This window comes from Notothenia rossii, assembly GCF_949606895.1.
Source record: "Notothenia rossii genome assembly, chromosome: 8".
Taxonomy (NCBI): Eukaryota; Metazoa; Chordata; class Actinopteri; order Perciformes; family Nototheniidae; genus Notothenia; species Notothenia rossii.
The window spans coordinates 40,298,758-40,314,790 of NC_136906.1; the positions used below are offsets into that span (position 1 = coordinate 40,298,758).

Sequence of the window (16,033 nt, forward strand, 5' to 3'; positions counted from 1 at the left end):
GCGTTGTTGTGTGTTTGCTATCAGCTGTGTTAGCTGCAGCAGTGTTAGCTTCACGCCTGTATACTTACTGTCTGTTAGCTTCACGCCTGTATACTGAATGTCTGTTAGCTGCAGCAGTGTTATCAGACTGTATACAGCTGTGAAGCTAACACAAGATATTTTTTAAATATTGAAATTAAATGCATCAATCTGGTGCACTTTGAGAGCAAAATGAAGAGATATATGGATACACCTATCAATATCCATATGTAACAGAACTGTAAACCGATTTTATATTTCTTTATGGATATTTTTACAAATCACTCAACTTTTAAACTGTATTCTTGTTTTACTGTCATATAGTATTTCATACCTGATTTTGATGCTCTATATCAGGGGTATTCAACTAAAATTCAACGAGGTCCAGTTAGAGAAAATCTCCCCATGCAAAGGTCCGGAACTTCAAAACAAAATTGTCTAACAAAAATATTGAAGTAGCCTGTAGCTTTATCAACGTCTGCATGTAATCAACAACTGACTGCCAATCAAATAAAGAAAGTAAAATTCATAAACAACAATATCTATTGTCAATTAACATTGAACTATACAGATATACAGTAAATACTGTGGATATGTGTAATGTTCCTCTCGGGCTGCATTTAAAAATAAAATAGAGAAAATAAATAAAATAGCTTTTGAAAATGTGTGCATCTTAAAAGTGCTTAATTTTAGATAAATAAAATAAAGTGTAGCAGCAGCTTGAGTTTCTCTTTTTCTTTGTTAACCGTTTCACATCATGACTTAACAGTTTCAGACAGTTTCAGACGATTATAGAACAATATCAGTCTTTACACATCATAACAATTGAACCGTTTTAAAGTTTCTCTTTCTTTCCCTCTTATATTGCAGTCCCTCACTCACTTTTTTTTATTCAGTGCGAGAATTGATCTGGAGCTTGTCCACCCAGGAGTTTAAATCTGGGCTGAAATGTTGTCAGGGCCATTCTCATACACATGCAGGTGCTCATTGGTTAGCCTCGGTTAGCCTGCGCTGGAACGATATTTAGTTTGTGTGACCTCATTTCTGACTTGAGAGGAAATGTTTGGTCAAACACTTTGTGTCCGCACTTTGTGTTGGCACTTTTAATGAGTGCCACGGTGTCTGAACAAATGAGACACACTGGTTCTGTGCTCCCAGTGGGCAGGATGAACATGAATGAGTCCACTCAGGGTTAAAAGCTCTGTTCTCACTGTCCACTTTCCTCTTTTTGGAGAGCGCCATGTGTCATTATTTGTCTCTCCCCGTCTGCCGCTAACACGCCTGTTCACTCTCCTCTCCGCTTCTCTCCCTGTATCACTAATTATTCTCTTCACTCACTCTCCTCTCCGCTTCTCTCCCTGTATCGCTAATTACTCTCTTCACTCACTTTCCTCTCCACTTCTCTCTGCCGCGCTTGCATCTCTTCTTCTGTGTTTCTCTCCCTGTATCGCTCACTCGTCTCTTCCTCTGTGTTTCTCTCCTTGTATCGCTCACTCGTCTCTTCTTCTGTGTTTCTCTCCCTGTATCGCTCACTCATCTCTTCTTCTGTGTTTCTCTCCCTGTATCTCTCTCTCATCTCTTCTTCTGTGTTTCTCTCCCTGTATCGCTCATTCGTCTCTTCTTCTGTGTTTCTCTCCCTGTATCGCTCTCTCGTCTCTTCTTCTGTGTTTCTCTCCCTGTATCGCTCTCTCGTCTCTTCTTCTGTGTTTCTCTCCCTGTATCGCTCACTCATCTCTTTAGAGACGCGGTTAAAATAGAATAGCCCCGTCAAAATTGAACTCCCCTATTAATGTATTGATTATAGGTCCGGGTCCGTATAGGTCGGCGTCCGGACCGCGGTCTGCCTGTTGCCGACCCCTGCTCTATACCTATAATGATCATATAAACGTGTGTCTCAGAAATACTTATTTACATTAATCGTGACCAAACCGTTTGAGACCCATTGAGATAACTTAGACTAAAGTTAACTATCTAAACACTGAGAGTCCTTTACTTCACCAGAGGCTTGTACTACAAAGCAGGATTTTCGCTTAGCCGGCTAACTTCAGGGAAAACTCGGGGTTTCTGGTCCTACGACGCTGGTTCTCTTTTTAGAGGACTAGATCTCCATGGTAACTTATGCTGTGCGGCTAACCTGCCCCGGAGCAGGTTAGGTTGCAGGCTAAGAGATCAACTCAGTGAAAGAACTGCCTGCTGACCAATCAGAGCTCAGTGTGCAGAGTTTAAAGCGATCAAGTCATATTACAGGAGAAAGGAAATACAGAAAAACTGCCGTTGCAGAAAAGACGGCCGGCAAAAATCACCCTCTGTGTGAACGTGAACATTTATAGAATATCACCTCCCATCTTCAGAGAAATCTGACTATTATAACATTAGCGTTAAGAAAGCTTAATTAAATATCTGCCACAACATAAGTAACCGGATCAAAGTAACAGTACAGTCCGCGGCATATCACATCATAATGTATCATATATTTCCTTATCTGAGTCAACTGAGCCGTATCTGGCCGTGCAACACTTATTTTAAGCAACACATTAATTTGACGAAACACTCAAGTCAAATGTAATTTAAAGTCAGATCGTGTCTTAGTGATATCATAAACCTGTTAATGTACGCATTCAAACACTCTTTCTTTTACCAGCTGTATTCACCTTGCAGGTGCAACTATGTGGCTTTTATCCTGGATAAAGTGTTCAAGTCATGGATGTTTAAGAAGTTTAACTTCTTCATATGTCTAATATTATAGTTGACTTTTCATTCAGGAAGTATGACGCTGCGCTGTCAGTACGCTTGTCCATGTTTGTGATTGGTCGAATGCTCCAAATACCACCCCTTTCATGTCAACGTGCACCTAACTAGATAGGGCACGGCTGGCTTGAGCGATCCACTTGATAACCCGCGTCGTAGTACCGTTTAGCGAGAGCGTGTATGTTTTGGATTAGGCCAACCGGCTAACTCAAACATATCCAGGTTAGGTTGAACCATGCTTCGTGGTACAGGCCTCTGAGCTGAGGTTATCTGACCCTCTCAGTCTGACAGGAGAGAGTTCTCCCTCCACCTTGTTGTTGAAAAAGCTCCTTATATCCGTTAGCGTAGCTAGCACCAGATGCTAACCACAACAATCTCCGGTACTGGTGCACGCGCTCTCTCTCTCTCTCTCGTTCGCTTGTGCACGCACACAAAATGGCTCGTGCCACACGCACGCAGAGCTTGGTTGAAACACAGACACCCTTTCAAGGTTCTGATGCAACATCCAACTCAAAATCCATACTTCTTAAAACAGTTGTGTTATTTATTTGAAAGCAAAAAAACAGGTCCAATGTCACTCCACAACAAAATCTAAAAATCTAATCCAAAAGAAACATCCAAAAGGAAGTGAAGGAAGAAAAACGGTATACTTATGCTGTGCTTCTGCTGCTCCGTCCTCCTGGTCCTCAACACTCATTTAGCAGAGGTATCTCCAACACGTCTCCAAACAGTGCAGATCTACCGTCCCTCATTTACACAGTTCCCTCCAGGAAACCGCCAGGCTTCTTCTCCCCTGGCTCCTAACAAACCAAAGCTCCTTAAACAGACAATTCCCTCTCCCTGTGTTCCCCAGGGCCCCGCCCCCTTTCCTCACCTGAATTCAACTGAACACCTGATCAGTACCTAACTCTAGTAAAAGATAAAAAATAAGAAAATACTTAATGTTGCTCTCGGTGAATGTGGTGTTTATTTTAATTACATTATACACTGTTGGGTATCTTAACCTATAATAACATTTCATAATTTATAAGCTGATTTATATTTCGTATTATTAATTACCTGAAGTAGCTAAAAACTAAAGCTTTGAATTAAAGTAATTGAGTAAAAAGTGCAATACTTTCAACCAAATGTGGCTGAATAAATGTATAAAGTAGCATAAAGTGAAAACACTGCAAGTACTTCCAATTTGTACTTAAGTACAATACTTAAGAGAATGTACTGTAACTTAAGCGCTTTGAGCACCAGGAAAAGTTCTATATAAATGTAATGTATTATTATTATTATTATTATTATTAAGAGTTACTTTCCTAATCCTTGGGTTGGGTGAGTCATTTATTGAATTTATCTTCTGGTTAATTGTTCCCGTTCATCTTAGTTATGCTGTATTCTCACAGAGTTATCATCTCTGCTTAAATCATTGTGTAGTAAATGTGAGTGTGTCACTGATGCTGAAGATGAAGTAACAGTAGTTCTAAAAATCTATGCAAAAGGGTCTTGAAGAAATAAAATTGTAGAAAATGTAACACCAGGACTCCTGCATTTAATAGTGGTGGTAAACCTACTGCAATGATGACATTATAAACCATCCATAAAGAAAATGTAACATTTTAAAGAGTTTTTCTTCCGCTTTGTTCCCATTGTGAAATGTTTGTAGCAAAGGAGTTCACATTCCCCAGCCACAGTCATGCGGCCAATTATAGACTGTGCTTATCACAAACCCCAGTCTTTTGCTGACTTGTTAACGCGTTTTGCTGGGGAGTTTTTCGGACTGCGCAGCTTCTTGTTGCAGGAGATAGATTTCACCTCTGGTGTGTGAGCCTGCTGAGTCGCGTTTAAAATAAATCAAGTTCAAACCAGAACTTGGAGAGGTTAGTTTAAGTATAGCCCTCAAAAACAGACAAAAATCCCCTTCTTAGAGTTAGGAACAAAAGGTATTTTATTTTTTATCCAAGCTACATGCACATTTAGTTTCACTAGTAGTTATTTTTCATTATCCAGAGGTTATGAAGCTGGTTACTAACCCAGCTGACTTCAGATCTGTCGTTCTCCAAAGGTTCTGCTGGCAGATTTCAGCCTTACTTTACCCACAACCTTTCTGCTTTCTGATTCCTATTAGCACAGTTTGTCATGAATATTCAGTGCTTGCTTTTCTTTGTTTTATGAATTACCTTTCTGTGTAATTTTACCACCAGCCTGTGCTTTTCCAAGTTCAAAATGTAGTTTGAATTTGAATTACGAAGTGACAGCCACCACCTGTCTGTTGGTGTCAGAGATCAGCCACTGTACTTAAAAGCATACACTGTCAGAGTCAGTGTAATGTGAGCCTCCCTGGCTCTGTCTGTGTGGGACCAGCACAGTATTCCACACCCGTAGTCAATTCTCTCCCAAGCATACATGAAGAAAGAGGTCAATTACAGGAACCTCTGATCACCCCCTAAACCAAACTTGACTAGTCAATGAAAACATGTCCTCTTGTTTCTGCATAATGCTGTGGTGCTAGGCCAAGAATTCTCACTCCAATAAACTCAATTATCTAAAACATTTTCAAGCTAATTCATCAGAACTGCTGCTACCTGTTAGTTACTGTTGGTTCCCTGCAGGTTTGTGTTTAGATTACACATGCATCTCTTTTTAAAGGAATCCTACAATCTGATAGTTAATATGAAACCAACTCCAGCCTGTTGTGCCTGTTTTAAGTTGCATTCATGATTAGTGTTGCATGAATTGAAGTGACTGTGTTTCCAGATACTGACAGCAGATCTCTGCTCTGCTCGTCTGTAGCATGAGCTCTGAGCCATGGACCGGATCACCTTCCACCATGACACCGTGCTGTCAGACGTGCACATGCTGCGGCCAAACGCTCGCCACCTCATGACCCGCCTCAACTCTGTGGGCCAGCCCGGTGCGTATCACCTACTCTTTGGGTCTGCAGCCTGTTCTGTGTGTCATGTGTGGACAAATAAAATGGTGTGAAAGAAAGGTTGAACATGTTATTTAGAGACATGTTTCAGTCAGGCATCAAATCAACATTTCTATACTAAAGCCCATTCCCCATGTCATTTTCATCTATATTATATACATCATTTAAAATGATCGTTTGTCATAACACCAACAGTTTTGATTATGACTATTTACTGATTACTTAATGTAAATAAAGTTGATTGTTGCAGTTTTTTTTTAATAAGGTCACCTATTATGCAAAATCCACTTTTTCATGTCTCTTCTACATCAACATGTGTCCCCTCTTCTCCATGTCTCTTCTACATCAACATGTGTCCCCTCTTCTCCATGTCTTTCCTACATCAACATGTGTCCCCTCTTCTCCATGTCTCCTCTACATCAATATGTGTCCCCTCTTCCTCATGTCTCTTCTACATCACCATGTGTCCCCTCTTCTTCATGTCTCTTCTACATCAACATGTGTGTCCCCTCTTCTTCATGTCTCTTCTACATCAACATGTGTCCCCTCTTCTTCATGTCTCTTCTACATCAACATGTGTCCCCTCTTCTTCATGTCTCTTCTACATCAACATGTGTCCACTCTTTTCCATGTCTCTTCTACATCAACATGTGTCCCCTCTTTTCCATGTCTCTTCTACATCAACGTGTGTCCCCTGTTCTTCATGTCTCTTCTACATCAACGTGTGACCCCTCTTCTTCATGTCTCTCCTACATCAACATGTGTCCCCTCTTCTTCATGTCTTTCCTACATCAACATGTGTCCCCTCTTCTTCATGTCTCTTCTACATCAACATGTATCCCCTCTTCTCCATGTCTCTTCTACATCAACATGTGTCCCCTCTTCTCCATGTCTCTTCTACATCAACATGTGTTCCCTCTTCTCCATGTCTCTTCTACATCAACATGTGTCCCCTGTTCTTCATGTCTCTTCTACATCAACGTGTTTCCCCTCTTCTTCATGTCTCTTCTACATCAACATGTGTCCCCTCTTCTTCATGTCTCTTCTACATCAACATGTGTCCCCTCTTCTTCATGTCTCTTCTACATCAGCGTGTGTCCCCTCTTCTTCATGTCTCTTCTACATCAACGTGTGTCCCCTCTTCTTCATTTCTCTTCTACATCAACATGTGTCCCCTCTGTGTAAAGAGACTCTGAAAGTTTCAGGAACAAAGATTCTCTCTTTTTGTCCTGATCCACTTCTATAAAAACCTGAAAATGAGCTGATCAGATTTTGGCCACTTTATGATGTCATAACGATGTTTTGTGTAACAATTAGCCAATCACCAACCAAAGTAACCCCCCCCCCCCCCTTTATCACCTGAATCTCCTCCTAGAGCACCATTCTGTTCTTTTTAACCAAATATCTCTCAGAGGGGCGTGGGGAGGGGCTCCTTATTTTCATCTAAAGCAGGGGTGTCCAAACTACGGCCTGGGGTCCATTTTGAATCGGCCTTCAGGAAATTCAAAAAGTATAATGGAACATGGTCCATACCTGAAAGTTGTGCTTGTCTTATATTGTACTTCTTAAATATATATTTAATACATATATGACACGGTATAATTCACATGTTAATAAGCCCACTTTTTAAATAAATTCTGTCAATTAAAGTTGGAAACATTTTCTAACAAATGTAAGTTGATAAGAAAAGAGCCTTATTTACATAACAAGCTTGAAATACACCCTTCCCCATGCCCTATAACTAAAAGAGTTGCAACAGCGGAATACCAAAATGCTTGATCGTCACGTGGTTCATGGAGACTCAGATAGTTCCCGGAAGTTCGTGGCTGGCCATTTGAATGCATTAATAACAGGAGATAGAACTGCGATTTTTGGTAATTAGTAGTCAATAAAGGTTTTGATTTGTAATATTTATACAACATATCGATATGTGTATGTAGTTACATGAATATGTATGTTTTTTAAAAGTTAAATTCACTAATATTGGAGGATTAAGATAAGAAGTACTTTATTGATACCAATTTGGGAAATGTTTGCATTGCTGCAGCAAAAGACAAGGCATTGTACATAAGAGAAGTAAAAAAGACTAGAAATAAACGATCGAAAATGTAAACATCTCAAATAGAAATAAAATAGCATTTAAAAAAAAAAAAGTAGAAAATATACATAGTGTGAACAGCTATCTTACCTATTAACAAATACAGTGGGGCAAAAAAGTATTTAGTCAGCCACCGATTGTGCATGTTCTCCCAATTAAAAAGATAAGAGAGGCCTGTAATTTTCATCCTAGGTATACCTCAACTATGAGACAAAATGAGAAAAAAAAAAAATCCAGAAAATCACATGTCTGATTTTTAAAGAATTTATTTGCAAATGATGGTGGAAAATAAGTATTTGGTCACCTACAAACAAACAAGATTTCTGGCTCTCACAGACCTGTAACTTCTTCTTTAAGAGCCTCCTCTGTCCTCCACTTGTTAACTCTATTAATGGCACCTGTTTGAACTCGTTATCAGTATAAAAGACACCTGTCCACAACCTCAAAAAGTCACACTCCAAACTCCACTATGGCCAAGACCAAAGAGCTGTCAAAGGACACCAGAAACAAAATTGCAGACCTGCACCAGGCTGGGAAGACTGAATCCGCAATAGGTAAGCAGCTCGGTGTGAAGAAATCAACTGTGGGAGCAATTATTAGAAAATGGAAGACATACAAGACCACTGATAATCTCCCTCGATCTGGGGCTCCACGAAAGATCTCACCCCGTGGGGTCAAAATGATCACAAGAACGGTGAGCAAAAATCCCAGAACCACATGGGGGGACCTAGTCAATGACTTGCAGAGAGCTGGGACCAAAGTAACAAAGGCTACCATCAGTAACACACTACGCCGCCAGGGACTCAAATCCTGCAGTGCCAGACGTGTCCCCCTGCTTAAGCCAGTACATGTCCATGCCCGTCTGAAGTTTGCTCGAGAGCATTTAGATGATCCAGAAGAGAATTGGGAGAATGTCAGATGAAACCAAAATATAACTTTTTGGTAAAAACTCAATTAGACGTGTTTGGAGGAGAAAGAATGCTGAGTTGCATCCAAAGAACACCATACCTACTGTGAAACATGGGGGTGGAAACATCATGCTTTGGGGCTGTTTTTCTGCAAAGGGACCATGACGATTGACCCGTGTAAAGGAAAGAATGAATGGGGCCATGTATCGTGAGATTTTGAGTGACAACCTCCTTCCATCAGCAAGGGCATTGAAGATGAAACGTGGCTGGGTCTTTCAGCATGACAATGATCCCAAACACACCGCCCGGGCAACGAAGGAGTGGCTTCGTAAGAAGCATTTGAAGGTCCTGGAGTGGCCTAGCCAGTCTCCAGATCTCAACCCCATAGAAAATCTTTGGAGGGAGTTGAAAGTCCGTGTTGTCCAGCGACAGCCCCAACACATCAATGCTCTAGAGGAGATCTGCATGGAGGAATGGGCCAGAATACCAGCAACAGTGTGAAAACCTTGTGAATACTTACAGAAAACGTTTGACCTCTGTCATTGCCAACAAAGGGTATATAACAAAGTATTGAGATTCACTTTTGTTATTGACCAAATACTTATTTTCCACCATAATTTTCAAATAAATTCTTTAAAAATCAGACAATGTGATTTTCTGGATTTTTTTTTTTCTTTCTCATTTTGTCTCTCATAGTTGAGGTATACCTAGGATAACAATTACAGGCCTCTCATCTTTTTAAGTGGGAGAACTTTCACAATTGGTGGCTGACTAAATACTTTTTTGCCCCACTGTACATGTTACGCTAACGTTGCCTTGGTTAAAGAGCCTGTTGCTGTTTATTGCTTTGAATTCTTTAAAACAAATATTATCTTTTTAAACTTGAATGGTAGTCAGGAGCATCACTTCCTAATGTTTGATATATTTAGAGGGAGGGAAGGAAGGTTTCACAATTCAGATTAGATTAATTTCTACCATTTCTTTCATTCATGGTGGTTTCAGTAATCCCCCGGTAATTGAGGACATAAGTAATCTAAATGAGTAATGTAATCATTAGGACTTTCAGAAAGGACAGGAGACCGACAGGTGCCTATCAAAGGTCTGCAGCAGCAGCATGATGATGATGTTAAATTTATTGTTTTAGGAACATCCATTGTAAATAAATGGAATTCATTACACATTGCAAGTCAAATCACAAAAGACGACAACAACAGCAACAAAACATGTCAGGTAATCATATTTTTCACAAAACGAAGACCACACCATTGGGAAGCTTAATGTCAGTTTAATCAAAAATAAGGAACAGGGAGTGGCTTGCAAAACTCTGGGAGTTGAGACTCAGATGCAGGGTGAGGGTCTCATTGCAGGTCTTCAGGCTCCATTGAATCCCCCTGGGGTTCTTGTGCTGAAAGAGAGAGACGGGAGAAAGGGTTAGATACATCTAGCAACCTATAGGATGGGAAATTGCTGACCTATTTTAAACTTACCTTGTGTTTTCACTTCCACTTAAGTCCCTCTCCCTTCGCCATCAATCCAACATCAGCTGAGCTGCAACATAATACAGAGAGGTAATAATCAACAGAATCACAAGGACATTACATGGCTCTGCAAAAAACACTCACCCATAAGTTACGTTTTTGTGTACTGTTTGGAAGTCACAACTATCCACTCTAAATCCATATCAATAGCGATGTATCACAAAAATAGCTCTCTTCCTTATTATTGTGCAACGTTAACTATATTATACTACCTTGAACTCCAAGATGGATATCCTCATTTCACCACCTCCACCCACTACAATCACACGCCCCAATGTTATATTGAACTAATATGTAACTCCCTCCACCCTGGATAAAAGCACGTTTAGAAGCCCCTTTTCTCTAATTCCACAACATTGGACAAAATGACATTAAGAGAATGGAATTTACAATTAAAAGGCTGATTACATTACATTTAATTTAGCTGATGCTTTTATCCAAACCAACTTACAATAAGTGCGTTCGACCAGGAAGATACAAACTTGAAGAAAACAGAATCATATAAGTACATCAGGTTTCATAGAGCCAAAACATTTCAAGTGCTACCCAACTGGCTTTAGATAAGCCAGTCCTTTATTAGTATATAAGTGCTTTGTTAGTATGTAAGTTCTAAGTTAGTATATAAGTGCTTTTTATTTTTATATGTTTTGTTTTATGTTTTTCATTCTATCGCTCGAAGTGGAGTCAAAAGAGATGAGTTTTCAGTCTGCGCCGGAAGATGTGTAAGCCTTCTGCTGTCCTGATGTCAATGGGGAGCTCATTCCACCATTTTGGAGCCAGGATAGCAAACCCACGTGTTTTTGCTGATGGGAACTTGGGTCCCCCTTGCAGTGTGGGTGCAGCGAGCTGTTTGGCTGAGGCAGAGCGGAGTGCATGTGCTGGGGTGTATGGTTTAACCATGTCCTGGATGTGGGAAGGGCCAGATCCATTCACAGCATGGTACGCAAGTACCAGTGTCTTGAAGTGGATTCTAGCAGTTACTGGAAGCCAGTGAAGGGAGCGGAGGAGCGGGGTGGTGAGGGAGAATTTAGGAAGGTTGAAGACCAGACGAGCCGCCGCATTCTGGATGAACTGCAGAGGTCGGATGGCACATGCAGGTAGACCAGCCAGGAGGGAGTTGCAGTAGTCTAGGTTGAGCTTGAGGTGATGAGCAGACATCCACTGAGAGATGTCAGCTAGACAAGCAGAGATGCGTGCGACGGCCTGGGTCTCTGAGCGAGGAAAGGACATAATTAATTGGGTGTCGTCAGCGTAGCAGTGGTATGAAAAACCATGCGGGCTAATGACTGATCCGAGCGAGTTTGTGTTCCAGGAGAAGAGGAGGGGACCAAGAACAGAGCTCTGAGGGACCCCTGTAGTTAATTGACAAGGGTCGGACTCGGACCCTCTCCAAGTTACCCTGTAGGTGCGGTCTTTGAGGTATGAGGTGAGGAGGGAAAGTGCAGAGCCTGAAACTCCAAGTTCTTGGAGAGTGCGAAGGAGGATCTGATGGTTCACCGTGTCGAATGCAGCAGACAGGTCCAGAAGGATGATGACAGAGGAGAGGGAGGCTGCTTTAGCCGTGTGCAGTTCCTCAGAGACAGCAAGGAGAGCAGTTTCTGTTGAGTGACCTGCCTTGAAACCAGACTGATGCGGATCCAGAAGGTTGTTCTGATGGAGATAACAGGAGAGTCGTTTAAAGACAGCGTGGTCAAGTGTTTTAGACAGGAACGGGAGGAGAGAGACAGGCCTGTAGTTTATAACATCGGACAGGTTAAGAGTGGGTTTCTTTAGGAGAGGGTTTACTCTTGCCTCCTTGAGACTGTTTGCTAAGTGATCAGAAGTTAGAGAAGTGTTGATTAAATGGGTGAGAAACGGTAGAATATCAGGTGCGATAGTCTGAAGGAGGTTTGAAGTGATAGGTGGTAGGACGGGCAGAGGTAATGAGGTTAAGAACCTCACTTGGAGAGAGAGGGGAAAAGGAGGTTAGTGTGTGGGTGAACAGTGGTTCTGGTGACCCAGCGGTGAGTAAAGGTGAGTCAGAAAAAGAAGAGCGAATATCATCAACCTTTTTTTCAAAGTATTTAACAAAGTTGCTTGGAAGAAGGGAGGAGGGGGAGGGGGCTTTGGGTGGGGTCCAAGAGGTTGGAGAAGATGGAAAATAGTTTTTGGGGATTGGAATAGGAAGATTGGATCTTATCTTGAAAGAAAGTGCTTTTTGCCTGAGAGATCAAAGCAGAGAAAGAGGAGAGGAGAGCCTGATAGGTTAGGAGGTCGTCATGGTGTTTGGATTTCCACCGTTTCCGCTCTGCTGCCCGAAGGATGGTTCTAGTAGCACGCAGTGCGTCATTTAGCCAGGGAGCAGGAGGGGACTGACGAGCCTGCCGAGATGTGAGAGGACAGAGAGAGTCCAGAGAGGATGAGAGAGTAGAGAGGAGAGTTTCTGCAGCAGAGTTTGGAGGCAGGAGTTGGAACGAGTCAGAGGAAGGGAGGGCTGAGAGCACCGATGAGGCAAAGGTAGAGGGGGAGAGGGAACGAAGGTTGCGGCGGACATGTGCAGAGTTAGAAGAGATTAGTTCGTTATGTTTGGAAAGGGGTAAAGAGAATGAAATGAAGAAGTGATCGGATGTGTGGAGCGGGTTTACAGAGAGGTTAGAAGTAGTGCAGTTCCTTGAGAATATGAGATCAAGGACATTGCCAGCTTTATGAGTTGGTGGGGATGGAGACAGTGAGAAAGCAAAGGCGGTTAAAAGAGATGTTAGTTCAGATATCTTCCCTGTCTGGAGGTTGAAGTCTCCGAGAAGTACAGCGGGAGGGCCAGTTTCAGGGATGTGTGAGAGGAGATTATCTAATTCCTCCAAGAAGTCCCCCAAGGCGCCTGGTGGACGGTAGAGAACAACAATGGTTAATTGTATAGGATGGGTTACTGTGACGGCATGGAATTCAAAGGTGGAAGGAGTAAAGTCAGGTAGCTTGAAGAGGGAAAAGCTCCATTTGGGAGAGAGCAGGAGACCAGTGCCACCTCCTCTGCCAGTGGGTCTGGGTGTGTGGGTGAAGGAATATGCTGTGGAGAGAGCTGCTGGGGTGGATGTGTTGGATGGAGTAATCCAGGTCTCAGTGAGAGCAAGGAAATCCAGAGACTGCAGGGAAGCGTAGCCAGAGATGAAGTCAGCCTTAGGAACAGCTGACTGGCAGTTCCACAGGCCACCTGAGACTAGATGTTGGATCTCAGTGGAGCATGTGGGATAGACGAGAGCAGGCCGGTTATAACGATTACGAGATGCACGGGGCCAGTAACAACGTTAACGTGTGTTGCTAACTTTATCCGGTATCCTAGCCTAATCTGTTATCATTCCCTAAATCTACTCATTTAGAGGGGGATAATCCACTAACATGTTTTAATTCACATGTTAATTTAGTGGGAATGCTGTTAACAGCATTCCAACTAACTGTTCTTCTACGAAAAGTTTATTGTTATTCCGCTGGTATTTTGCCGCGCTTCTCCTCCCGCATTGAACATCGCAGAAACTCCGTTCAAACATCAAAACGTTCAGCTCGGTCGGGAATCGATGGCTATTACTTTTCTCATTCATAACTTTCATAATTCCAGAGATACATCCCATAATACTTCAATGTAGAACATCTTCAGACTTCAACAAATCTTCATGCAATTCAACTGCTAACTGTTCATTCATACTTTCACTGCGACACCTCATTCCAACTTTAAAATGTTACACATCTTTCTGACATTATTCGTGTAAAACTACTTCTAAATCTGATTCTTACTTTTAGAGATATTAAACATTGTTCAGACCTTGTTTTAGAGGTTTTCTTCAGATTTTAACATTAACTAGAGAATGCAATTCCTGAAGAAATTGCTTGTGGGAATGCTTTATGCTGAAAATCTGACGCTAAACTGTTGAAATGTAATGTGTAAGAAAAAAAGTGAATAATTTAGATTGAAATGATACATACAACACTGGGGGCTTGAATGTGTGATGAGAGAAGAAAAGAAAGTGAAAAGGCTTGGAATAGCAGCAGAATATTTGAAGGGCAAACTTCTGAACTAACTTGATGGCGAATGATCTGTCGCCATGGCAACGGCATTTGATGACACCCCATAATACTCTTAGATGCGTTGATGGCTGCATCGTTACCAAACCTGTGAAGTTTTGGGGCGTTTGGAGCAGTTTCACTGAAGTTATGAGAAAACCGTGTTTCAAGGCGAGCATTGTGTTGCCATGGCAACGGCATTTGAAGAAATCTCAAAACTGTCCCGTAGATGTCTTCACGGCTGGACTGTTAGCACACTTGTGAAGTTTGAGCACTTTTTGAACATTTGCATAGGAGTTATAGCGACATCATGTTTTATGGCGAGGGAAACGGCATATGGTGAGATCTCAGATTTGGCATAGAGCTGTTGAGGCATGGACCGGTGATATACAAGTGAAGATTGGGGGACGATTGGACCGTGTCGATGGGACTTATAGCGACATCATGTTTTATGGCGAGGGATGCGTTTCCATGGAAACGGCATATGGTGAGATCTCAGTTTTGGCGTAGAGCTGTTGAGGCATGGACCGGTGATATACAAGTGAAGATTGGGGGACGATTGAACCGTGTCGATGGGACTTACAGCCACATCGTGTTTCATGGCGAGTGGTCCTTCGCCATGGCAACGGCATTAGATGACACCCCATACTACGCTTAGATGCGTTGATGGCTGCATCGTTACCAAACCTGTGAAGTTCTGGGCTGTTTGGAGTATTTTCACTAAAGTTATGAGAAAACCGTGTTTCAAGGCGAGCATTGTGTAGCCATGGCAACGACATTTGAAGAAATCTCAAAACTGTCCTGTTGATGTCTTCACGGCTGGACTGTTTGCACACTGCTATCTGAAGTCTGCTGCTCTGAGCATGTCAGTTAGAGTGATGACATCATCGTGTTCCATTGCACAGGTGTTTAGGGTGTGAGGATGCATTCGTAGACCGCATAGGTCACTTCCGCCAAACGAAGGCTGTCCCAATTAAAAAAAAAGACAAGACTCCTCCGAATGTGGCCCGCAAATGCAGCCTTCTTTCCCCAGATTTAGAGGATACATCTGATGTACACTCCGCGGTGTACCATATCCCAGGATGCAACGGGTGACGGTGACGAATGAGTTTTAAAAAAAAAATATGGCTTGTAATGTCCCATCAACGGCTACAACGGTTTCAGCTGGATTCGTTTTTAAATGTAAGTATGGGGTTTCAACTCACCCAAATAGTAAATGAAATGAAAGAAAAATAAACCTATTTAATTTGTGTATTTAAATATACGGGCAATTGGAGATGTCTTCTTTATATTACATATATAAAATAATATGAAGTGAAAATATTTCTAAACCCTGTTTGGTTTTCATATTGTTGGGATTCATAATAAAGCTAATTTATTTATTTAACTGCTTTTGTTATACAAATCTTACTGCAACAATTTTGTTTTGATAGGGAGCAAGGAGCAGACTGCGCAATTTATCCAGATGCGCGGGGAGAATGAAGCCCTCTTCACGGGGGCCAAATTCTCCGCCAGCATCGCTTGGAGGTAAGGCACAATATCCACTTTGTATGGTTCTTATTTTATGAATCATCCCTCATTTCATATAGTCCATTCTAATAACACAACTAGTATATGGGACAATGCCTTATTTCTTTGTTGTATTTGTGTAGGGATGGCTCCATGCCACCATTAAAAACAGAAAGAAGATTTCTTCCTAAGTGTGTATCCTTGTGACATTGTTATTGTTTTATTCATAATACTAGATTTTTCACTGCTCTCTCTGTGATTA

At 41.7% G+C, this 16,033-nt stretch overlaps 1 protein-coding gene and 1 long non-coding RNA gene across 6 annotated transcripts in view; one reads left to right on the forward strand and one right to left on the reverse strand.

Annotated features, from left to right (window-relative positions):
• Nucleotides 1-3,850, reverse strand: part of LOC307014835 — a 38,213-nt gene extending 34,363 nt beyond the window's left edge. The window contains exon 1 of the long non-coding RNA XR_013801321.1: nt 3,417-3,850. This is a non-coding gene — a long non-coding RNA (uncharacterized lncRNA). The remainder of the gene's footprint in view (nt 1-3,416) is intronic.
• The window catches only part of mettl22 (methyltransferase 22, Kin17 lysine), a 118,568-nt gene that overhangs the window by 122 nt on the left and 102,413 nt on the right, over nt 1-16,033 (forward strand). For 3 of the 5 annotated variants that reach the window (XM_079643033.1, XM_079643034.1, XM_079643037.1), the window contains exons 1-2: nt 13,503-15,444; nt 15,696-15,789. In XM_079643033.1, the coding sequence (XP_079499159.1) occupies nt 15,387-15,444; nt 15,696-15,789 (152 nt within the window). In that variant the 5' untranslated portion in view covers nt 13,503-15,386. Of the gene's footprint in view, nt 1-5,511; nt 5,669-13,502; nt 15,445-15,695; nt 15,790-16,033 lie in introns of those variants that run through there. The other 2 variants (XM_079643035.1, XM_079643036.1) reach the window with 2 other exon arrangements.